We start from the raw sequence: 25,971 nt of genomic DNA, 5'->3' as shown, positions 1-25,971 counted from the left end.
ACTGTACCCAGAGCATTCTTTGAGCTCACTGCTATACCAGGTTACAGCTATGGTTATTTGGGGCAGTTATTACTGAAATCCCATGCATGGGGAGGTGAATAATAAGAATTCTCAGCATACCACTGAGAGGGCTCCTGAGTTAATAAGTTCTTCATACTTCTGCTTCTTAATTTGTCTTTCCTGTTGCAATGTGATGATAAGATCTACATGTGACCTCACTGATGACACATAAAGGACAAAAATTAGGGAAAGACATTTCACACCTGATATTTCTCTGCTTTACACTTTATCAAGAACAGTATGAGCAAGGTCAGTCATACACAGCCATTTCAGAATCAAGGGCATAGTCATGTTCTGGAAACAGTAAATCCACATTCTTAACCCACATTGTATTCCCATTCCCTCCATGTAAAGCCCAAATGCAGATTTAAGAGATGAGTGCAATATGCTCATCTACCCATGCCACAAAGTTACACCATCTTTCTTTTATGCAAATATTGAAGAAAAGAATCTTGAAGGGGAAAAAATGCATGTATATAAAATAGGATTTATTTTAGGTTACCTCCCTTTCCGAGGCATCAAGCTACTCTAAATATTACCTAAGAGAACACTTAGCTTCCAACAGAAAGCTGGGCAGATAAGGTTTGGGTGGTGATTTTTTTGCTGGGTTTTTTTTTTTCCCTTCCTCATTCTTTTTTGCCTTCAATTTTCTAAAATAGGAGTTCACAAATAGCTTTAGATCCTGCTAAATGTATGTAGGTTGCAAGAGCTGTCAATGGATATAAAATAGATGGATCAGTACATTTTTAGTATTTGTAGGCGTTCTACAGAGGTAGCATTAAGTGAGCATTTCTCCCATTATCACACACTTTTACTTTTTATATGATTATTAATTTTCAACCATGCACTTCAAAACTCTCAGAGTTGTATGTCTTAGATGTCTTATTTAGCCATCTGAATGCAATATTTTTAAAGTTTACAATCATCAGTTTGCCTTAAAGATTAATATAAACTCGGGAACCACGCTCAGCCAGTTTGATTCCTGACTGATACAAAATGAACAACCTGTGTGCTCCTGAATTTATCTTTTCCTGTGAAGAACGACTTCTTCATTCCAATTCTAATTATACTGGCAAGATCCATATCTGGTATCAAGGTAAACATGCTGATGAAACTCACTCACTTAATGAAAATAATTACTTCGAACAGTGTTACTTTAAACTGATCTGCTTGCATCTTGTCCATCTGGAGGACCTTGCCATGAACTGTGCCTGTGATTAATCCATGCTATTTGTAATACATTCAATAACACATCAGGTATACTCAGCCACATGAAATAAAATGTCTCTTCTTGATAACTAGTTGAGACAGAAATGCATGGACTTGCAGAAGTGACACTTGAGTGGGTCCTGTACCTCTGAGAACTGACACAGTTCAGCTTCTCAAAACACTCAAGTTGAAGATTATTCTATTATGTTAGCATTAAAGACAACTCTTAGACGATATCCATCAGAACATGAATCCAAATGGCACTGCAGGAGTTTATGTAGGATTTGTTCAGATAAAAGAAGACTGTTGTATAAATACATAAACTCTTAATGTGTTTCAGTCCAAGTAATAAATTCTGTTGTGAAGAACGAAAAATGTCCTCAATCTTCCACACCACTTAATAATCAAAGCTATTCACAATGAAAGAAAGGAGTTTTGAATTCAGCACTCCATGTTCCAGTAATGTCCAAACCAAGAGTTTCCATTCCAAACCACTAGTTTCTATTCTGTTTTTCTGGATGATGTAGACAAGTTATTCCACAGTATGGAACAATTACCAGCTAGTACTTTGATGTGTTTTGCAAAACATATCAATGATAGTACAGGGTTGGAATTTGACTTTTGTCAGGCAGTGATTAGTAGATTAGGCACAGATGCACAGTGACAGTCTAAGAGATTAAATAACAATCTCACATTCTATTACTTTTTTTTGTAGCTGTGAACAAAATAAAAGTAATTCAGAAAAAATACATTAGTATATGCCACAACAAATTAGACTTAAGGTCGATATGCCACATGTCTCATTGCAGCCTAAGTATATGGAGCAAAAATTCAGTGAACCTTCCACAGATATGCCCTTCTGGGTCCTGACTCGCTGTGATGTATAAACTTCCTGAGCTCAGACTGCTCCTGGGCAGTGTGGTATTTAATTGTCACTGATGGACTTAATCTCATAAAACAGTTCCTTTCATACAGCCTTAATTCTTTGAGCTACTGCATCAACCTGCTGATTATCCACAACTTCATTAGCTAGCTATAAAAAAATACTCCTTGTTTGAAAACATGCTGGTGGCTAATTTCAGTTGGCCACTCTTTCTTTCATAAGGCAGGGACTAGCCATTCTACATTCACTTCCTTTATTTTGTGTATTTCTATGTTTCCTTCGTAAGTGGTGTTTCTCAAGCTGAAGAACCTTCTTCAAAACTCCATCATCTTTCTTCTGCATCCTTTGTTTTTCATGACATGTAAAGAGTTGAGTCATTAAAAATGTAAATAGTTTGGGGCAGAATGTATTTAGTTTTACTTGTAATAACTGCATACCAGATTCTAAAAGTTAATTCTTTGAGTACATGAGTACTGAGACAGGTACTAGTTTCACTCTCATAATTAGCTGTAAATTATATTTTGCCTGTGCTTCAAAGACTCCGCAACTTAAAGCAGAATTCACTTTTAAACTCTTAGAAAACTTATTTTACTATTTAGCAAGCCATTATCATTGCACTAAAAATCCTGAAGATCACAAATCAGACAAAAACTGACTGCAGAGGCTACCTATTACAGCAGCCCTTGATCATATCCACTGAAGGTACTGTGTATATCCCAAGCCTTCCACTGTATTTCATTTCATCTCATCTTGACTGCATTTGATTTTCAGGGGACTCTGGCATCTAATGATTTATTATTTATTTGGAGAATAAGACAAAAAAAACCAACCCTCCCTATACTAAAATGCCTGTGGGCACAGCTGAGTGTCACAGTACATGCAGATGTTCCTTTCACTCAGTGGCACACTGGGCTTTGAGAAGGCCAAAAGATAGCTCCTTTGAAGCACAGAAATACGTGAAATAAGTTTGTGAGAAAATCTTTGGTATAAAAAAAAGCTGTTAAGATAAAATCAGCTCTAAAAGAATTAGTCACATCAACAAATGCTTTCTCACTTCCAGAACTGGTCTCATCTGCTGTATTTGCATGTGTATTAAAAAAAACTCAACCAACCAACCTAAAAAGAACCCCAAAAAACAGAGATCACATGAAAATGGTAACAGCTGCTTTTGATTTCCACATATTAGAGTCCCATATTTCATCATCATTTTTGCGCAAGCAAGAAGAAGCAACATGAAGACCCCCAAAAAAAAAGGATAAATAAGAAGAAAGAGTGCCAAGTATATCCTCCACTTTAAAACAAGCATAAAGTGAAAAACTACACCCATAATTCACAGTGCCATCTCATGAAAGCAGAAGTGATTTATGAAAGTCTCTAACTGGCTCTCTAGAAGTGCACACCAGGCACCTCATGTATGTAAGAGCCCACATTATGTATATGCATACCAAAATAGCTAAGTCTGTTCCTGGAATATAACAGTGCTACACTGAATCTATCCTAGTTTCTATCTTTCTCAGGTTGCAGTGTCCTCATGACAAAAGTTAACATTTAAATAATTTCCCAAAGTTGTACTGAATAAAAGATTTTGGTAATAGTGCTTCTAAATGAAAACCTGTCATGAATAGCTACACTGTGTGTGGACTCTGAACCTTAACCAAATTCCACAGCAAGTAGAAATTTAGAACATATATTTATTCAGATTACATTAATAGCTGAAGTATGCATCTGAGTAAATGGCTAATTACACATCCAGGTTTTGGAAGGCTGTGACTGAGATGTGATTAATGTAGATTAGTTTGCTTTGTACTTTTGTTTACTTATTTGCACATATGCATGTGAAAACTACTGTGTCAGACTCAGCCAAGTTAGCAAAAATGAGCCCCTTGAGATCACAGTTTAGCATAAGTTGTGAAACTGTTGCATTGTTTTTATAGAACTGTTCCTAAAGTGAAAATTTGCTCTTCACACATTTACAAAATACAAAGCTGCTAATATATTTCATTCTTATATGTATGTATTTACTACTGTTCACCATGCAAATTTGTTATGCTTGCCCTTATGCATCCTGATAAGGCTGTTATCTCGAACAACACACAACTGATTTTTACTGAATTCTTACAGCAAATTTGGAATAAGAAAAACATGGAAATTAAGCAGAAAGTTCATTTCTAAACACTCAGGATAGTTCCCCCCAAAAAAGAGAATTTTGTCCTTCTGTACATTGTTCTCATATGTTGGCCAGTCTCACTTTCAAGTTTAAAATAACATGTTTCCTATGATCTTTTGTGGGAGACTGTTAATAACTACAAAATTCCCATGCCAAGAGACATCTAACTGCTAACCTCTAACCAATAGTGATGTAAGGCTGTATCCTGTGTATGGCTAGGATAGGGTTAACTTTCTGCAAGCAGCTGGAAGAGGCCACAGCCAAGATAGCCAACCAAATCAGCCAATGTCACAGTCTATGCTGTACTGAAGTTGTGCCTCCTATATAAAGGGAGGGTGGCCAGGCAGGAGGGGATGTTTTGAGCAGGTGGCTGTGGTGGGGCAGGATCAGGCAGGTAAGTCAGGCTGTCACAGTCCTGCATCTTGTATAACTTGCTTTATGTGTTGTTTCATTAATATTATTGTAATTCCTGTTGATTCTTCTCCTTTTGTTCCATTAAATTCTCCTTATCTCAACTTGCATGGTTTGGCCTTTTCCTACTGATTCTCCATCCCATTCCACTGGCAAGTCGAAGGGCAGTGACCAAGCAGCTGCATGGGGCTCAGCTGTTGGCTCTTATCTGAACAAAACCAAGCAGCTCTGCCATCATGACGAGAAAAATCTGTTCTGCTATGCTGTCAGTATCAATTTGGCAACCTAAAACCTAACTCTCTTTCCATCACAGCAAGTATTTAACTACGGGGAAGCTAATTTTTCAAATTATTCTGAGTCAGAGAGCAAGACCTCTGGGGTAGCACCTACCACAGGTCTGACACTTGATACTCTCATTAAATTTGCATGGAGTGACTGAATATGGTGTACAGCTTTTAAAAGTCAAATCAGTATTTCATTTTTTTTCCTTGTTGGAAAGAGGAAAGGAAGTAAATTAGGCTAGCTTATAACAGACATTCATAATAACTGACAGCAAAACAGCTGAACTCTCACAAAGTAAAAGAATAAACTTAAGATGTCTTTTTCCTTCTTCTTCTGTATGGTTTTGTATGGCATAAAACACTTAACAGAAAAGAAGTGTCAGAGCCTTACCTTGGCTGAGTGCTCCATAGTGACAACCACTTTGGTCTGTGCACTGGATACCAGGTCCATGGCACCCCCCATGCCTTTCACCATCTTACCCTAAAATTAAATTTTGATGATTACTGAATCATACACAAAACAAAAACAATAAACCAACAAAAGATATAATCTATTGTTTGCAATGACAGCACAAGATATTCATCTCCTGCTGCACTGAAACTCCATCTATTTCATCAATCCTGAGTACAAATACTAACAGATCTTCACCAGAGTGAGAATAGCTGTCTCATTTTAGGCTCCATATGACAGGAGGAAAATGATGAGTTGAGTAAGAACCCACTGCAATAGTTGGTGTTCTGAGATGTAACTTAAATCTGAGTACTACAACTGGCTTAATAGAAGCCCTTGACACTAAAGCACAGTGAGTTTACTTTCAGTGGTTCTGACACTGGAAAAGTGTTTTTTTCTTGCTGATAGAATGTCATTATTTCCTCAAAACAAATATTTGCTTATTGTCCTGCGTTAACACAGCCCACTCACATAAGCTTTCTAAGTTCTCTACCCCCCATCTTCTCACTGACTGAGGAGAGGGGGAGGGGAAAGGGCCTGAGAGGCAGAGCTGTTAGTTGAGACCAGGACAATTTACTATTCTGTTGCAGGGATATCAGAATGCATGAAAGAAAACAGGAAGAAAAGGTACTAACTAGACAGAACACCATCATGAATGTAAAACGAAAACAGAAACAAAATGGGACAAAACCCAGGCCAGAAACTGGGGAAGAAACATAAAAAAACCTGGACCAGGGAACTTGACAAACCATAGAATACACTGCAATTCCCCTAAAACCCAGCAACCCCTTTCCTGTCATGGAGTGAGTACAACGTTAAGCACCGTGTGGAAAATATGCTCTAGCTTGCCCTACTGCTCTCTGCCACTGTGGATGAGGCAGGGTCCTGTCTCCCTGTGCCGCATCCCTGCTAGTGGGGCCAGTCAGCTTAAACCAAAACACTTATGCGATGTAGTACATCACAGAACTCTCCCACTGCCAGCAATTGCTCACATCACTGTTACCAGCACAAGCAGATTTTGTGTTCCTTCCCAGATGTCTGTGGATGTTATACTAAAACACGGGCAAATAAACTAACATGTATCAGTATTCCCACACGTTTCTCTTGGTCCAAGCATAGCTTTCTGCCTTGGCTATTCAGCAACAGGTGTCAAAATATCATAACACGTGTTATGGCTCAGTGTTAATCTATACTTTTACTTTCTGTAATGCTGCAGCATTCAACCTTTGCTTGCTTCCACCACCTTAAACTGAACATGTGGCCCTGCTTACGTCATGCTGGTTGGACTAGATGAGCTTTAAAGGTCCCTTCCATCCCAATGCATTCTACGATCTATGTCTCATCTCAGAAGAGGTGACACGCTTCTGATGGAATTCGACTGTAAGTACAAAGTTCTATCTGTGTAAGCAGAGTCGTCACTTCTGGACAACAAGTGCTGGACCACAAAACTCAAACAAGGAAACACCATCACATGTTACTCTGGAGTTACAGAGGAGGGCAGCAATGATAACAGAACATCTATGTGATAGAGGAGGTTAGCAGGAAACACACAGCAAACAATTTTACAGTCTAAAATTCCCCTAGAAGAGCAAAGATTCAAACTAGATGACAGGAAAGGGCTCTTTACAATGAAGGTGGTGAGACACTGGAGCAGGCTGCCCAGAGAGGCTGTGTCTGCTCCCTCCCTGAATGTGTTCAAGGGCAGGTTGGATGAGCCTTGAGCAACCTGTTCTAGTGGGAGGTGTCCCTGCCTGTGGTGGGCGGGTTTGAACTAGATGATCTCTGAGGTCCCTTCCAATCTAAATCATTGAGTGCTGTGTCCAGTTCTGGGCCCCTCAATTCAAGAGAGATGTTGAGGTGCTGGAATGTGTCCAGAGAAGGACAAAGAAGCTAGTGAGAGGCTGGAACACAGCCCTGTGAGGAGAGGCTGAGAGAGCTGGCGGTGTGCAGCCTGGAGGAGACTCAGGGGTGACCTCATTGCTGTCTACCTGAGGGGAGGATGTAGACAGGTGGGGTTGGGCTCTTCTCCTAGGAAACCAGTAACAGAAGAAGGGGACACAGTCTCAATTTGTGCCAGCAGAGGTCTAGGCTGGATGTCAGGAGGAAGTTGTTGGCAGAGAGTGTGACTGGCATTGGAATGGGCTGCCCAGGGGGGTGGTGGAGTCACTGTCCCTGGAGATTTCAAGCAAAGTCTGGATGAGGCACTTAGTGCCATGGACTTTTTGATTGGATAGGGTTGGGTGCTAGGTTGGACTGGATGATCTTGGAGGTCTCTTCCAACCTGGTTGATTCTATGATGCTATATGATTAAAATAAATTAATTTCTGTCTCAAGTGTTTCATGTTTGCTCTATTCTGAGTGATTATTATTTGCAATTAAAATAAATTAAGTACAGTAATAGGATGCACACTCTTTTACGTATAAAACCTAAAAAGTATATGGTTAATTGACTGGAAAACTTCCTAGTATAAAGCTTTACTCTTACACTTTTATTAGCTGTGTGATTCATGACCTTACTAGTATCAGTACCTATGCTCCATAATATAAAGCATATGGGAGAGACTTGCCTCATTAAGGTGCCAGGCCCACAAACTGCTGTTCTCTTGAGCATAATAAAGGGACTACATGCACATATATGCTCCCCAAAACCTCCTGTTTTCTTACTGTTTGGAGAGTGAAGAATAAATCAAATCTCCCTCTATCTACAAACAACTCCTTTGGAACTTCTCAGGTCATATAATTATTTGATAACAGTCTCTGACTTTAACTTCCTGGTAACACTCAGAACATTTTCCAACCTACCTGGAAACACAGAGAATCATAGAATCATAGAATCAACCAGGTTGGAAGAGACCTCCAAGATCAGCCAGTCCAACCTATCACCCAGCCCTAGCCAGTCAACTAGACCATGTCACTGAGTGCCTCATCCAGTCTTTTCTTGAAGACCCCCAGGGACGGTGCCTCCACCACCTCCCTGGGCAGCCCATTCCAATGGGAAATCACTCTCTCTGTGAAAAACTTCTTCCTAACATCCAGCCTATACCTACCCTGGCACAACTTGAGACTGTGTCCCCTTGTTCTATTGCTGGTTACCTGGGAGAAGAGGCCACCCTCCACCTGGCTACAATGTCCCTTCAGGTAGTTGTAGACAGTAATAAGATCACCCCTGAGCCTCCTCTTCTCCAGGCTAAACAGGCCCAGCTCCCTCAACCTCTCCTCATAGGATTTGTGTTCCAGGCCCCTCACCAGCTTCGTTGCCCTTCTCTGGACATGTTCCAGTACCTCAACATCTTTCTTGAATTGAGGGGCCCAGAACTGGACACAGTACTCAGAGCTATTACATAGGCAGCAGTGACCTCTCACCTGCCTGCCAGAGGCTTACTGAGTAGATAATGCAGAGGAGTTGAAGATGATGGGTTACCTTCCCAGTAATTCAGAGCACATTTGTATTGAGGATTATGCTATTGGCACATCTGTCCTGATAATGCCCTCAGTTAATTTCTCAGCCCTTGTAGTTCTACTAAGAGCAGACCTACAGGAGATAGAAAACAACTGAAGAAATAAGTGCCAATGAAGGACAATGGCAAATCTGTTGGAGAAGCTGTCACAGAAGACTAAGAGAAGAGACTTTGTGTATGCATAAGCGTGAAAATGATGTCAAGTTGAAGAGAAAGCATAAGGACCTTTAAGTTGCTACATCTGCTCCTCTTCTTTTAGGCAAGCATATTCATCACTGCAGGATGCCATGTAAAGAAAATAAACTAAGCATTAACTCCAACTAGCCAAGTAGTTACATCCTTTTCTTTGAGGAATATCCAAAGCATAACAGCCTTACATCACTGTTTTATTTTAGTACTTTGTATGAAATATGCAGTCTGCCAGCAATACACAATCTGGCATTATTGTGTATTGCTGGCAGACATTTTCTCCTCCTGAAGACCACTTGCAATAGACACCTCTACAGTGGAATCTGAAAAAACAGAGGTGGCTTTGCAGTGAATAGTAGCTGAAACGGGAAACTTACATTTCACTACAGTCTTTCTTTTTTTATGTTTCCAGAGCAAACTGCAAACAGTAGGACTGTTCACTCTTGGTGTCTTGATAAGGAATTTTGGTATAATCACAGAATCACAGAACTTTAGAGGTTGGAAGGGACCTCTAGAGGTCATTGAGTCCAACCTCCCTGCCAAGGCACGGTCATCCAGGGTAGCTCACACAGGAACACATTCAGGTGTGTTTGGAAAGTCTTCAGAGAAGGAGACTTCACAACCCCTCTGAATAGTCTGTTACAGGGCTCTGTCACCCTCACCGCAAAGAAGTTTCTCCTCATGTTGAGCTGAAGTCTTCTCTGTTCCAATTCATAGCTGTTGCTCCTCGGCTTATTGCTGCTAACCACCAAAAGGAGCTTGGCCCCAGGCACTTGACACCCACTGCACAGATATTTGTACAGACTCTTCTCCAGACTAAACAAGCCCAGGGCTCTCAAATTCTCTTCATACAGGAGACACTCAAGTCCTCCAAGTCATCCTCGTGGTTGTCTGCTGGACTCTCTCGAGCAGGTCTCTGTCTCTCTTAGAATCATAGAATCAACCAGATTGGAAGAGACCTCCAAGATCATCCAGCCCAACCTAGCACCCAGCCCTAGCCAGTCAACCAGACCATGGCACCAAGTGCCTCATCCAGGCTTTTCTTGAACATCTCCAGAGAAAGCAACTCCACCACCTCCCTGGGCAGCCCATTCCAATGCCAATCACTCTCTCTGGCAGGAACTTCCTCCTAACATCCAGACTAGACCTCCCCCTGCACAACTTGAGACTGTGTCCCCTTGTTCTGTTACTGGTTCTCTGGGAGAAGAGACCAACCCCCACCCGGCTACAGCCTCCTTTCAGGTAGTTGTAGACAGCAAGGAGGTCACCCCTGAGCCTCCTCTTCTGCAGGCTGCACACTCCCAGCTCCCTCAGCCTCTCCTCACAGGGTTGTGTTCCAGGCCCCTCACCAGCTTTGTTGCCCTTCTCTGGACATGCTCCAATACCTCAACATCTCTCTTGAATTGAGGAGCCCAGAACTGGACACAGCACTCAAGGTGTGGCCTCACCAGTGCTGTGTGCAAGGGAAAAATGACCTCCCTTGTCCTGCTGGCCACACTGTTCCTGATCCAGGCCAGGACGTCATTGGCTCTCTTGGCCACCTGGGCACACTGCTGCCTCATCTTCAACTACTACCTACCAGTACCCCCAGGTCTCTTTCTTCCTGGTTGCTCTCCAGACACTTTGTCCCCAGCCTGGAGTGCTGCTTGGGGTTCTTGTGGCCAAAGTGTAGAACCCTGCACTTGGTCTTGTTCAGTCTCATCCCATTGGCCTCTGCCCACCCATCCAGCCTGGCCAGGTCCCTCTGCAGGGCTCTCCTACCTTCCAACAGCTCCACACCTGCTCCTAGCTTGTTGTCATCTGCAAACTTAGTAATGCTGGACTCAATCCCCTCATCCAGATCATCAATAAAGATACTGAACAGGACTGGGCCCAGCACTGATCCCTGGGGGATAACACTAGTGACAGCTGCCAACTGGATGTGGCACCATTCTACCGCAGGCAGTTAACCACCAGAAAGACGGTTAACACCAGCAAAGACATTTAACATGGCAAGCAGCAGCCACAGACTGACAAACTTTGTTATTGTTTCTTGCTTTTAAATCCATAAGCAACAAGGTGGGCAAGGCAGTAAAGATACTTTTCAAGAAAATGTGAAGCTTTTCCACAATGGTGTCATAGGCCAGAATGATGCTACAGCAACTGGGGAAGTATTTCTAAGGAAATCCTAAAAGATTAGGGGAAGTGGCTGAGAAAAGAGGAAATCTTAGCAGCCTTCAAATACTGCTAAGGTCCTGAATCAATGCTGGTGCGTTACATCTTTCCTCTCTAATCCCAGGGTGAAGGACTTTGCCACTGAATCTTACAGGTGCTCCCTACATTTTGGGATAAAATACATCTGAACAGAACTCTTTATGTTACAAGTACAAACCTTTTGAAACAAACACACATCACATCAACAGTACAACAAAGCATGTGCTAATGACGTGTGAGAAACTGTGAAAAGTCACCAGTGGTAAATGCGGAGTTCGGAGGATTAGAATGCAGATGGAAACAAAATCCTGAATAATTCCATTTAAAACTGAGTATCAAAAGACAGCCAAGCTGAAAATGTACACTCACTTCAAAAGGAATTGGGCTACTTCCTTTTTATGGATTCTGGCCCATGTTGCTAAATGACCTAAAACTGTATTAAATAGAAGTGAGTTTAAAGACCAATTACTGGCTTAGAAGTGAAGCCTTTTGGAATTTCTGACACTATCATAGAATCAACCAGGTTGGAAGAGACCTCCAAGATCATCCAGTCCAACCTATCACCCAGCCCTAGCCAGGCAACCAGACCATGGCACTGAGTGCCTCAGCCAGTCTCTTCTTGAACACCTCCAGGGATGGTGCCTCCACCATCTCCCTGAGCAGCCCATTCCAATGTCAATCACTCTCTCTGTGAAGAACTTCTTCCTAACATCCAGCCTATACTTCCCCCAGCAAATACAGACTATTTAGCCTAAATCCTTCCATTAAATAACATATATGCCTCACACTATGCCAGAAGTTAGTAAGACTGCTACTTAAAAACTCTATCAGAAGAATGCTTCCAGTTTAAACTATAGTCTTCATATAGACTTCCCATTCAACCTGAATTTTTAGGCACCCCACCTAGAAGACCTTGAACAAGCCACCTAGGGTGAGGAGAGTAAAGATATGAAGAATGTCACTATCATCTCTTATGGCAACAGATGCAAACAAAGTGGCAGGTACAGAATCCATTTGCAGCTTCTTTGTGGAAGGAAATAATTATTAATGTGCTAGGGAGAGATACTAAACTTCAGAGCAGTAGAAATAGTGTGAACTCCACATGGAAAAGTACAAGTTAAGGTAATGTAGTTGATAAAAGATACCTTCCACTGCTATTATCAAGACTGATAATGTTGCAGTCAAAAGGATGAACTTAGGACCCCTTTAAAACATTTTGCTGTTCCCACCTCTACAGCAGTGTGTATGCACTGTTAACATATATTGGTCACAGTTCTCTCACCCTGTATAGGTACTGTCTGTCTTTACAGATGTGCCAGCCTCAAATTACACTCACAGCACAAGTAATGAGATCATCAGAGCCACACGTACTTATTTAAAGTAAATACCCGGAACAAAGGTGGAGCATAGAAGGTTTCACCTCAACATGAGGAGAAACTTCTTTACAGTGAGGGTGAGAAAGCACTGAGACAGGCTGCCCAAAGAAGTTGTGGAGTCTCCTCTGGAGACTTTCAAAACTCTCCTGGATGCATTCCTGTGTAAACTACCCTGGGCGATTCTGCCTTGGCAGGAAGGTTGGACTCAATAACCTCTGCAGATCCCTTCCAAACTCTAAAGCTCTGCAATTCTGAAATCTCATCATTTGTTGTGGAATTACATGTGCTTGGTTTAGGGGTTTTTTGTGTTTGCTTGGGAGAGTGCATATTAGCACAGACCTTAACTTTGTACAAAAAACACACCCGTCAGAAGGCAACGTTTACAAAATGCATCTGCATAAAACTACTCTAAGTACACAAAAGTGTAGGTGGCAATCTCTGCCAACTGCTAGCAGTCCTGTCCAGTGTTTAAAAGAAATATAAACTTATAGTTGACTCTAAAATGAAAGCCACAGCACTTACAGGTATCATTCTTCCTTTCTTCATTGAAGAAGACTTGATAAAGACAGTATCAAAGATGAGTAAGGCTGACTGTTATGCTGAAACATACTTCCTTGTCCTATTATCCACTGATTTAATGTTCTTATATAGCACAGTTACAGATATATTGTAATCACACCATCAAATGGACTTTTTACAAGGGCATGTAGTGAAAGAGCAAGGGGTACTGGCTTTAAAATGAAAGAGGGTAGATTAAGATCAGATGCAAGGAAGAAATTCTTTACTATGAGGATGGTAAGACAGTGGGAACAGGTTGTCCAGAAAAAGCTGTGGATGTCCCACTCCCTGGAACTGTTCAAAACCAGGTTAGATGGAGCTTTTAGCAACCTGATCTAATGGAAGCTGTTCCTATCTGTGGCAAAGGAGTTGCAACTAGATGTTCATTAAGGTTCCTTCCAACCCAAATCATCCTATGATTCCATAGTTCTATGATGATGACGGCTAGGTTAGATTTCATTCTGCCTAACAAAGCTGGCAGCTCCTGGCTTGGACAGATTCACTCTGTGCTGGGTCAAGAACTGGCTGGAGAGCTGGACCCAGAGAGTGGCGGTGAATGGTGCCACATCCAGTTGGCAGCTGTCACTAGTGTTATCCCCCAGGGATCAGTGCTGGGCCCAGTCCTGTTCAGTATCTTTATTGATGATCTGGATGAGGGGATTGAGTCCAGCATTACTAAGTTTGCAGATGACAACAAGCTAGGAGCAGGTGTGGAGCTGTTGGAAGGTAGGAGAGCCCTGCAGAGGGACCTGGCCAGGCTGGATGGGTGGGCAGAGGCCAACGGGATGAGATTGAACAAGGCCAAGTGCAGGGTTCTGCACTTTGGCCACAACAACCCCAAGCAGGTCTACAGGCTGGGGACAGAGTGGCTGGAGAGCAACCAGGAAGAAAGAGACCTGGGGGTACTGGTAGGTAGTAGCTGAAGATGAGGTAGCAGTGTGCCCAGGTGGCCAGGAGAGCCAATGGCATCCTGGCCTGGATCAGGAACAGTGTGGCCAGCAGGACAAGGGAGGTCATTTTTCCCTTGCACACAGCACTGGTGAGGCCACACCTTGAGTGCTGTGTCCAGTTCTGGGCTCCTCAATTCAAGAGAGATGTTGAGGTATTGGAGCATGTCCAGAGAAGGGCAACAAAGCTGGTGAGGGGCCTGGAACACAGTCCTGTGAGGAGAGGCTGAGGGAGTTGGGGGTGTGCAGCCTGCAGAAGAGGAGGCTCAGGGGTGACCTCCTTGCTGTCTACAACTACCTGAAAGGAGGCTGTAGCCAGGTGGGGTTGGTCTCTTCTCCCAGGGAACCAGCAACAGAACAAGGGGACACAGTCTCAAGTTGTGCCGAGGTAGGTCTAGGATGGATGTTAGGAGGAAACTGTTGCCAGAGAGAGTGAGTGGCATTGGAATGGGCTGCCCAGGGAGGTGGTGGAGTCACTGTCCCTGAGGTGTTCAAGCAAAGCCTGGATGAGGCACTTGGTGCCATGGTCTGGTTGACTGGCTAGGGCTGGGTGCTAGGTTGGACTGGATGATCTTGGAGGACTGTTCCAACCTGGTTGATTCTGTGATTCTATGATTCTACAAGTCTACTAAGAAATACTGTGAAATCATTAATTGCATTTTTGAATCAATAGAATTGATAATATAGCAGCACAACAAGGAGTTAATTCTGGTTGAATGCAACAAAGCTAAGCACACTTTACATGTGCAACAGGGTGAAGATATTTTTTGAAGGATGTCCAAAATGACAATTTAGCTGTATGTCTTATGAGTACAGAAAATGACATAATTTCCAAGACAATTGTTCAAGTACCCCCTAAAACATACACACATAATGAAAAGCAAAATTAAAAATTAAATGTATTTTTTGAAGAGCAGAACACAAAAGCTCTTGAGCAACTAAACCTTCTTGTCAACATTTGTTATTAACACTTCCCTAAAAGGTAGCACACACAAATATATGAATTAACATTATTAATATTTTTGTTTTCCCTTACATGAAAATGGATTCAACATAAAATATGTGCAAAGAAAGTTGGGTCATTTTTTTATTCCTTTATTATCCCTTGAAATAACCATTGGCAATAGATCTGAATGACTGACTGAAATTCAAATGAATGCACTGAGAAACCACATCTTGGGAGCAACTCAAAACAGTCTGACATGCTTCATTGAAATGGATTTGCTTTGAGGTGATGAATGTTATTTCACTGTAATAGGACAGTTAAGCCTTCAATTTACCTTCGCATACTGTGTTCAAAACACTCAGCATAGCATGTCATAATTAGAGATTACTGCCAACAAAATACTACTCTTGCTCGAAAGTGATGGTTCCATAGCGTAGTCACAACTGTTACCACTAACCCACAGAGCAGGAGTCTTTTGACTTAGGCTTGTATTTTTGACACAGGCAGAATTCCTTCAGCAGCTCTCATCATGCAGCTGCCTAATGCAGATCTGCCACTTCCCACACTAAAATTTTAAAAGATTATGAATAAAACACCAACAGTGAGCTCCCACTCATTCCACGCAGTCTGCAGAGAAACAAACACAAATAATGGTGGATAGAAACACCCCTCCAAAAGGTGGAAGAAGTAAAGCTAGCATGATACACTTCCTTTCTCCTTTGAGGGTCCAGGACTCTTCCAATGGTGGCAATTACGTGCTGCAAGGGCTTGTTTCGGAGGGGGATTCTCAGTGCCTACGCCTATTTGGCAGAGGGGAGAAATTAACTGGGGCAATATAAATTTTATATAAAAATACAGATTTATTAAATTCAATATTCTGAACTCTCACCACCCCCAACCACTGTATATTAATAGTCAGTTCAGTACACAGTATCACCAAGGTTGGAAGAGACCTCACAGATCATCAAGTCCAACCCTTTACCACAGAGCTCAAGGCTAGACCATGGCACCAAGTGCCACGTCCAATCCTGCCTTGAACAGCTCCAGGGACGGTGACTCCACCACCTCCCCGGGCAGCCCATTCCAGTGTCCAATGACTCTCTCAGGGAAGAACTTTCTCCTCACCTCCAGCCTAAATTTCCCCTGGCGTAGCTTGAGGCTGTGTCCTCTTGTTCTGGTGCTGGCCACCTGAGAGAAGAAAGCAACCTCCCCCTGGCCACAACCACCCCTCAGGTAGTTGTAGACAGCAATAAGGTCACCCCTGAGCCTCCTCTTCTCCAGGCTAACCAATCCCAGCTCCCTCAGCCTCTCCTCGTAGGGCTGTGCTCAAGGCCTCTCCCCAGCCTCGTCGCCCTTCTCTGGACACACTCAAGCATCTCAATGTCCCTCCTAAACTGGGGGGCCCAGAACTGAATGCAGTACTCAAGGTGTGGTCTAACCAGTGCAGAGTACAGGGGCAGAATGACCTCCCTGCTCCTGCTGACCACACCATTACTGATGCAGGCCAGGATGCCACTGGCTCTCTTGGCCACCTGGGCACACTGCTGGCTCATGTTCAGGCAGGTATCAATCAGCACCCCCAGATCCCTCTCTGTCTGGCTGCTCTCCAGCCACTCTGACCCCAGACTGTATCTCTGCATGGGGCTGTTGTGGCCAAAGTGCAGCACCCTGCACTTGGAGCTATTGAACCCCATCCCATTGGACTCTGCCCATCTGTCCAGGCGGTCAAGGTCCCGCTGCAGAGCCCTTCTGCCCTCCAATCCAGTCACATCTGCCCCCAGCTTGGTGTCATCTGCAAAGTTGCTGATGACTGACTCCATGCCCTCTATGAAGATGTTTAAGAGGATGAGGCCCAGCACTGATCCCTGAGGGACACCACTAGTGACAGCTGCCAGCTGGATGTGGCACTATTCACCACCACTCTCTGGGCTCGGCTGTCCAGACAGTTCCTAACCCAGCACAGAGTGTTGCCATCCAAGCCATGGGCTGACAGCTTAGCCAGCAGTTTGCTGGGAGGGATATGGTTATGAAAACAATTTAGGATAAAATATGTACAGGGATTTGTTCTGACTAGCAAACATTCAAACTACAAACAGAGAGAGGAGTTTCCCCTGTGGCTTAATGCTGTTTGGGATCTTTATGCTATTTGCCCAGCAGAGTGGGCTGAAACTCTTTCTGCTCTACAGCAGAGGCAACTTATATTACAGAGGTATTAAAGCTTTTACTCACAACTCTTATCAATTATTAATCACCCTCCGGGGCTGAGTCACAGCCTGTGCCTAATGTCCAGACTTCAGAGGATCTCTGCCAGTGGACTTGGACGCTGGAATCTTCCCGGCTTGAGGGGAGAGGATAAATCTTCCCAGTCTCTGGGGAAATACTGTTTTCTGACCTTTGTTCTCCTGGTGAGGGATGATCTCTGCCTTGGTGCTGCTGGCTTCTTCTGGATGCTGTGTCCAGGGATTATCAGCTGGCAGGATTTCAGGAGCAGGAGAAGAATATCCGTGCTGCCTCTGGTACGGTTCTTCACCACATCACGCCGTGTGTGCAGCTGCTAAGAGTCTGAGCTCTGTAGGTAAAGCAATGCAGGATCTGGTCCTGATAGCTTGCAGATGTGCACAGCTGGCTTAGGAGGCTATGGGCTCCTTATATATATATATTATATGTGCAGGCTTAAACGAGCTCTGCATCTAAGGTACACAGGCAGGTAAGCTGTGAATAAATCAAAGCGTGAGGGTCTGAGCCTCTGAACATTGGAGCTATGCAATGGCATCCGAGTGTGGGGGTTTGAGTGGCTGAGCACTGCAGGTGAGGGTCAGAGCTGTGTCTGATCCATGCAGGTGAGTCAGAGCTGAGCTGAGCTGCGGGTAGGGTCAGAGCATGTTGTTTTCCTGTGCACCCCTATTTATTGACTGCGGGCTGAAATTAATGGCCTCTTTGGCCACTAGAATGTCCAATCAGGTTGGCAGTTAGCCAAACCTTACCATAGTAGGCAGAAGCTCTTGCCTGGACTTTCCCAAATATGGGGGTCATAATGGATTTGCCCCAGGGAGACACGAGCTGGGTGTGTGTGGCTTACACAACCTGTTTACAACCAGGGGTCCTGGCAGAAAGACATTTCCAGGCAAGGCATAGGCATAAATAAGCCTCTTTTTGGGCCTACAGGCCCTCCACAACAGGGCACTGCTGGGCTTCCAGGCACATATTTGTTGGGCGAGAAGCAGTAAGATGATATACTACTGTGAGCTTTGTTCCAAGACACATCTACAAGAAACTAGTATATCTTCATAATACTCCACTGAAATGTGGATTTTCAAGAAAAATCTACTTAACAGCAGGTTTTCTCCTTTTTTCAACTACTGTTGTGTAAGGCCTACTCAGTCATGTTCCAGACATCAAAAAACTTCACATTACCACTAAGAGAAAGACAGTTATTGAAAGCCATGAGCCTGCTGCTGTGGAGGGCCTGGAGGCCCAAAAATAGGCTTATTTATGCCTTGCCTTGCCTGGACATGTTTTTCTGCCCAAACCAGAGGTAAACACATTAAATGGATAAAAGGGGAACAACAGGCCTGCTGCCACAAAGTCTGGCCTGCCAGGACCCCTGTTTGTAAACATGTTGTGTAAGCCCACACACACAGAGCTCTTGCCTGCATGGTGTAGGCCCATGTGATCCCCATATTTGGGGAAAGTCCAGGCCTGTGGCTTTTGCCTATTATGGTAAGGTTTGGCTGACTGCCAACCTGATTGGTCATTCTAGTGGCCAAGGGGCCATTAATCTCGGCCCCCATTTAAAAAAGAGATGTACATAGGTAAACAATGTGCTCAGACACCCCTGCTCACGCTGCCTTGCTAGCTTGGACTCCCCTGCATAGCTCGGATGCCATACATCCGATGCGTACTTAGTTGCAGAGCTCATTTAAGCCTGCCTATATATATGTGGAGCCCATAGTCTCCCAGCCAGCTGTGCACACTTGCACGCCACTGTGTTATCAGAACCAGATCCTGTATTGCCTGCCTTTACCTACAGAGTGCAGACTCCAGAGCAGCCATGCACACCTTGCATGCCCATTGCCTATCAGCATTGCCGCTGATAGCGGCATTGCCGCCGAGTTACCAGGAAGCAGACTCTGAATCGTCTGTATGCTATCGGCCTGCTAGCTGCATGAGAACCATGCTCAGACTGCACAGCATCCTACTCCTGCACCTGAAGATCCTGCCTAAGAATCCCTGGACAGCGCATCCAGAAGAAGCCAGCAGCACAAGGTCAGACTGTCATTTCCCCACAAGCCGGGAAGAATCTCCTTTCCCCTCAAGCCGGAGGATTCCAGCCTCAAAGTCCACGGGCAAAGACTCCCCTGAGGGTGACTGATAATTAATAAGAGTTGTGAGTAAATGCTTTAATGCCTCTGTAATATCTGTTACCTCTGCCATAGCGCAGAAAGGAGTTTTCAGCCCTCTACTGGGCAAATAGTATACAGACTCCAAGTGGCATTACGCTGCAGGGAACAAATCCTCTCTCTGTTTATAGTTTGAACTGTTTGCTAGTTATTAACAAGTTACTGTAGGTATTTATCCTAGAATGTTTCCATGACCATGTAGAATCCATTTTAATATTAATATACAGTGGCTGGGGGTGGCGAGAGTTCAGAATATTGAGTTTAATAAATATATATTTTATAGAATAGTATCTCACACCAATTAATTTCTCCCCTCTGCCAAAATCGGCGTAGGTGGCAGAATACACCTTCGCAACACCTGCACATTTCCTTTTCAAATGGAATTCAGTTAATTTGTAGTGCTCAATAAATTTTACAATTGATAATTGAAATATGGTTCTGAAACTTTCTTGTAACGTTGCACAACCTGAAATGAAACACTGACAGCTTGATGCTTGATGCAACAGAAGTAACAGGAAAAGAGAGTTAGCAGACAAGTGTGCCGTGGGAGACAGTGTCAAATGCTTTACTAAAGTCCAGGTTAACAACAGCTACAATCCTTTACTCATCCACAAAGTGGATCATCTTGTCACAGATGGAGATCAGGTTAGTTGAGCAGGACTTGCCTCTCTTTAACCTGGTTGTCCTGCACATGTGATGGCACTCAAGATGATCTGCCTCATAACCTTCCCCAGTACCAAGATTACATTGACTGGCCTGCAGTACCCCAGATCCTCCTTCTAAACCTTTCTGTAGGATGGCCATGACATTTGCCAACCTTCATCCAGATAAGATCTCCTCAGTTAGCAAAGACTGCTGGGAAATGATTGGAAGTGTCTTGGTGAGCAATTCCATCAGCTCCCACAATACCTTTAAATGAATCCCATCCAGCCTCACAGACTCATGTCTAATGGTGCAGAAGGTTGCTGAGAATTTTCCCTTGAGCCATGGGAGCTTCACTTTGCTCCTTGTCCCTGTCTTCCAGCTCGGGAATCTCAGTATCCCCAAGAGCAACTGGTCTTACTATTGAAGACTGAAGCAAAGAAGTTGTTAACAACCTCAGACCTTTTTAAACAAGGTTTCCTCTTGCATTCAATAAAGAATAGGGATTCTCTTTAGTCCTCCTTTTGTTGCTAAATATGTTTACATAAATATTTTTAATATTTTTTTCCTGCAGATTAAGTTTCAGTTGAGCTTTGGCCGTGCTCATTTTCTTTCTGTATAACTCATGACATCCTTGTAGTTCTGTTTAGTTTGTTACTCTCTTATTCATGACATGCATTATAGTTACACATGTCACCCGGGACAGACATTTCATTCATTGTGCTTTTTCAGTTTCATGAGCTTCAAAATGCAGGACTTCTCCACCAGTGGTTCACTGTTTTTTCTGCTGATACAGCATGTCAGCTGTATAAGTAGTTTTATTATCAGCATTGTCTAATGGCTAAGAAACATGTATTAAAGTGACAGAGAATCTAGTGCCAAAGAGAAACATTTCAGAAGTTCTCGTGTTTCCTTTTGACCTATGCCCAGCCTTTGATACATGTCACAAAAGCAACTGGAGTCATGTACCTCTCATTAGGAAGGCTGCAGAAAACAAAGCAGGGCACTTCATAGTAAGGTGTAGGGCAGTAGAAACTGCCCTACAGAAATGCTTCTGTTCTGAAGGTCTCAAAAGGTCATCAGTAAAAAGGAGCTACAAACACAGCATACACCTGCAGGAAGATGTGCACTCAATCCCTCAACTTTTAAAAGTCCAAGTGAAACAATACAAGCTGCTACAGAAGCCAGGACAGGTGTGGCAGTACAGGTTCATGCTGCTGTTCAGTAGATGCAACAGTTTTTCATTGTGGCTTGAGACACACACAGGTCAGATACTGTGCCCTTCACTCATGAAGTGAAATGCGGCTCCATCCAGTAGCTCCTGGCAGCCAGGAGCTCTGAGTCTGCTCTGTCTGCCCTACTCCATGGCCATCTCCTTGGTGTTTCTCCTCTAGTGATCTTGGCCACCTTAGAATCATAGAATCAACCAGCTTGGAAGAGACCTCCAAGGTCATCCAGGCCAACCTATCACCCAGCCCTGTCCTATCAACTAAGTGCTTTTCTTCAGCACCTCCAGGGATGGCAACTCCACCACCTCCCTGGGCAGCCCATTCCAATGCCAATCACTCTCTCTGGCAGCAGCTTCCTCCTAACATCTGGCCTAGACCTCCCCCGGCACAACTTGAGACTGTGTCCCCTTGTTCTGTTGCTGGTTGCCTGGCAGAAGAGACCAACCCCCACCTGGCTACAGCTTCCCTTCAGGTAGTTGTAGACAGCAATGAGGTCACCTCTGAGCCTCCTCTCCTCCAGGCTGCACACTCCCAGCTCCCTCAGCCCCTCCTCATAGGGTTTGTGTTCCAGGCCCTTCACCAGTCTTGTTGCCCTTCTCTGGACACCTTCCAGCACCTCAACATCTCTCTTGAATTGAGGGGCCCAGAACTGGACACAGCACTCAAGGTGGGGCCTGACCAGTGCTGAGTACAGGGGCAGAATAACCTCCCCTGTCCTGCTGGCCACACTGTTCCTGATCCTGGCCAGGATTCCATTGGCTCTCTTGGCCACTTGGGCACACTGCTGGCTCATCTTTACCCTACCATCTACCAGTACCTGCAGGTCCCTTTCTTCCTGGCTGCTCACCAACCACATTCTCCCGGCTGCACTCTGTCCTAAGGGACTACTTGGAAATTTGCCATCTCCTTCTCCTTTCCCTCTTCACAAACCCTTTTGTTTGTTGAGGAAATAACGAAGGAAGGAAGACAAAAAAAAATAATAACTAGTAATGCTTAATGGAATAAAACTACCTATAAATGCCAGTGTTTGGGAAGTAACTTCTGCCTAAGCAAACAGCATTCTCTAGTGCATGTAGGTAAAATATTTTCCCTTTTCTCTTACTTTTCTTATGAGATTTTCCTCTCCATTGGAAATTAGCAGATGAGAGCAAAGAAATGGCTGTAATTGTTGCAATGAGCCTTCCTCAGATTAATTCCTAACAGGAAGTGCAGGTAAACAAACATATGGACACACTGGGGCTACAGTGTTATGAAGCTCTTATGGGAAAGAAAGAATACCTTCATGATGGCATTTTTTCAAACCACAAAATCTAGTGTTATCACTTGTCTGTGAAATACATGGCAAACATCATCAATCCATGAACCCAAAAGTTATAAGGAATCCTTCAATTAAACTTAAATACAAAGTGAAAAACATATACAGCAAATACAGCTTGAAGTTTCCTTAACACTATGAGCTTTTGGCAAAGCTGATCTTTGTATCATCCTATGCAAATTTTGTAGCTAAAATAAAGATTCACCTTGCTCATAACTCAACTTAACTGACAAATAACACACCACCTTATTTACAGGAAAAGGGGGAAGATCTGAAAGCCAAAGTGCTGGTTAATGCCATTTAAAAAATCTGCGCTGTAGTAATAACACATAAGTAAAGAAGATTAAGAATCATCTGCACTGACAGGTCTCAAAACAAAGTAACCAAAGGGAAATGATTGCTACTGGAAAGGCTCCTGACTGGCTTTATGGGGGCTCTTTAGACATCTTTACTCACTGTGGTGGAGGGGCAGCAGCCCCAAAACCGAGGCTTTTCTATGCCTCTGCATGCCCAGACATGCTTTTCTGCCAGGACCCACGAGGCAGCAAACAAACTGCACAACACACACATGCCCAGCCCGTGTGCCCCTGGGGTCCACCCAGGTAATCCCCTGTTGGGAGGGTCCAGGCATGTCTCTACTGCCTATTGGGGCAAGGTTTGGCTTACTGCCAACCTGATTGGTCATTTTAGATGTCCAACGAGCCACGAATCTCATCCCCAGAGCCTTTAAAGAGGGGTGCACAGCAGCACAACGTGGTCAGACGTTCAGTCCTGTTCAGTCCTGTTCAGTCCGATCAGATGATCCAGACTGTTTACCAGCTCAGAAGCTTAGAGCATTTAGACTCAGCTCTGATCCACAGCAGCATCCTGCTGCCCTGACCTGCTTGCATTGGCCTAGACACAGGATCAGGCCTCACTCACTTGCAAGCATTACAGAGGCTTAGACCTCATGCATTGATCTCAAGGTGCAGTCAAGCTTTCTGCAAGCCCTCTGAGAAGCAGAGCACCTTCATGCCTGCACCATACATATATGGGGAGCTGATAGCCCCCTGCCTAAAGCCTAGAGCTATCTTGATTCAGCTATGGAGTTAAATCTCCCTGCAGCATGGCACAGATATTGCTTGCCAGCTATCCTGTAACTCTGGAAAGACCCAGACCCTTTCCAGATGGTCTGCAAACCTGCAAACGCAGCTTGCTAGCTGCCAGACCGTGTCAGAAGCTACATGGACCAAATCCTTCTCCTGCATCGGGAAAAAACCTGCCAGCTGATCATTCCTGGACACGCACAGCTTCCAGAAGAAAGGCAGCACCGAGGCAGAGACTACCTTCACCTCAGAAGTGAAGGTTAGAGAAATACTGTTACCCCAGAGACTGGGAAAATCCTTATCAATTCCCCTTGCAAGCCAGGACAAATCTCCAGCTCCATCAAGTCCCCAGAGACTGGGCACACGCTGAGGCAGATTCCCGGAAGGGTGAGTAATGATTAATACTTAAGAACAGCACACATAAGTAAGCTTTAATTCCTTTGTAATATAAGTTGTCTCTATCTGAAGAGTACACACAGTTTCAGCCCTTGCTGGGCAAACACTAGAGTTGTTAAGAGGCATTAAGCCTAAGAAATATTTCTCTCTGTCAATAATTGTTAATAATTTGATATTTCCACTTAATAATCAATCCCTGTAAATATCCCAAGCTATTTTCATAAATTTGCAAACGAACCCTGGATTTCATAGTGGTTGGGGGTGATATAAACTTGTAAATATTAATTTTAATAAATAATTTTATAAAAAATCAAAACCGCCTCAAATTAATTTCTCACCTCCCCCTAACAGGGAAGAATAGAGAAATCCCCTCCACAACACTCACAATGAAGACTAACTGACTGCAAAAGACATTTGCAGACAAAGGTTAGTAAGAGTGTCAAATGAGTGTAGAAAAAAATCACAAGGGCCCATGTGGTAGAAATCAGTCAAAAGATACACCTCAAAGGTAAGAAAAAGACAGCTGAAAGCTACCCAAAGCTCTATTTTATAGCTTTGTTCTACTTTATAACTTCATGTTTTGAAAACATACCTGTCAATGATAACTTTGGAGATGAACATAAAGAAGGGGCATCTTTATAAGCAAAACAATCAACTCCAGATATGGCAAACAACACCCTTGACATGGATGCAAAAGCAAAATCACCATCTTGTAGAGAATATAAAGCAATGAAGGAAGGAATATGCAAGTCTACACAGTTCTGAGAAAAAAACTTAGAAGATAATCTTCGAATGCAAATTCCTGACTTCCTCTTTTGATAGGTCAGATATCAAAACAGAAGTCACAAAATTAGTCAGGGAAAGAACGAGGCAAAAAAGTACTCTGAAATAGAAGTGTAAATAGCTGCTGGAAAACTTAGCATTACTCAATCTTTGAAAGCATTGCCTGGTGTTGTAGGTATTATTTGTGCCTGAAGTTTCTGTGAGTACTGAGTTTTTAGAAGTTTAGACAAATGTTTTGTTCAACAGAGATGTTACTAGCGAATTGAAAATAACACAGAAAAATAATTCTGACATTTTCTAATTGTGATACATCTTTGGAAACTGATGCTAAAAGGAATCAAATTCTGGTCAGTCAACTTATCTATCATAGATCCAGTCAGACCTAACAATTTGCCCTAGCCAATCAATTAGACCATGGCAGCAAGTGCCTCATCCAGGCTTTGCTTCAACACCTCCAGACAACGGTGACTCCACCACCTCCCTGGGCAGCCCATTCCAATGCCAATCACTCTCTCTGGCAGGAACTTCCTCCTAACATCTGGCCTAGACCTCCCCCGGCACAACTTGAGACTGTGTCCCCTTCTTCTGTTGCTGGTTGCCTAGCAGAAGAGACCAACCCCCACCTGGCTACAGCCTCCCTTCAGGTAGTTGTAGACAGCAAGGAAGTTACCCCTGAGCCTCCTCTTCTCCAGGCTACACACTCCCAGCTCCCTCAGCCTCTCCTCATAGGATTTGTGTTCCAGGCCCCTCACCAGCCTTGTTGCCCTTCTCTGGACACCTTCCAGCACCTCAACATCTCTCTTGAATTGAGGGGCCCAGAACTGGACACAGCACTCAAGGTGTGGTCTCAGCAGTGCTGAGTACGGAGGAAGAGTAACCTCCCTTGTCCTACTGGCCACACTGTTCCTGATGCAGGCCAGGATGCCATTGGCTCTCTTGCCCACCTGGGCACACTGCTGCCTCATCTTCAGCTACTTCAGTACCCGCAGGTC

At 43.8% G+C, this 25,971-nt stretch overlaps 1 protein-coding gene across 3 annotated transcripts in view; it reads right to left on the bottom strand.

Annotated features, from left to right (window-relative positions):
- Positions 1-25,971, bottom strand: part of OXCT1 (3-oxoacid CoA-transferase 1) — a 142,061-nt gene that overhangs the window by 35,710 nt on the left and 80,380 nt on the right. For 2 of the 3 annotated variants that reach the window (XM_064140588.1, XM_064140589.1), the window contains exon 14: positions 5,403-5,492. In XM_064140588.1, the coding sequence (XP_063996658.1) occupies positions 5,403-5,492 (90 nt within the window). Of the gene's footprint in view, positions 1-5,402; positions 5,493-14,926; positions 15,930-25,971 lie in introns of those variants that run through there. The other variant, XM_064140590.1, reaches the window with a different exon arrangement.

This window comes from Pogoniulus pusillus, chromosome Z, assembly GCF_015220805.1.
Source record: "Pogoniulus pusillus isolate bPogPus1 chromosome Z, bPogPus1.pri, whole genome shotgun sequence".
NCBI lineage: Eukaryota > Metazoa > Chordata > Aves > Piciformes > Lybiidae > Pogoniulus > Pogoniulus pusillus.
The sequence above is the reverse complement of the archived record's forward strand: the minus strand, read 5'-3'. Positions and strand labels throughout refer to the sequence as shown.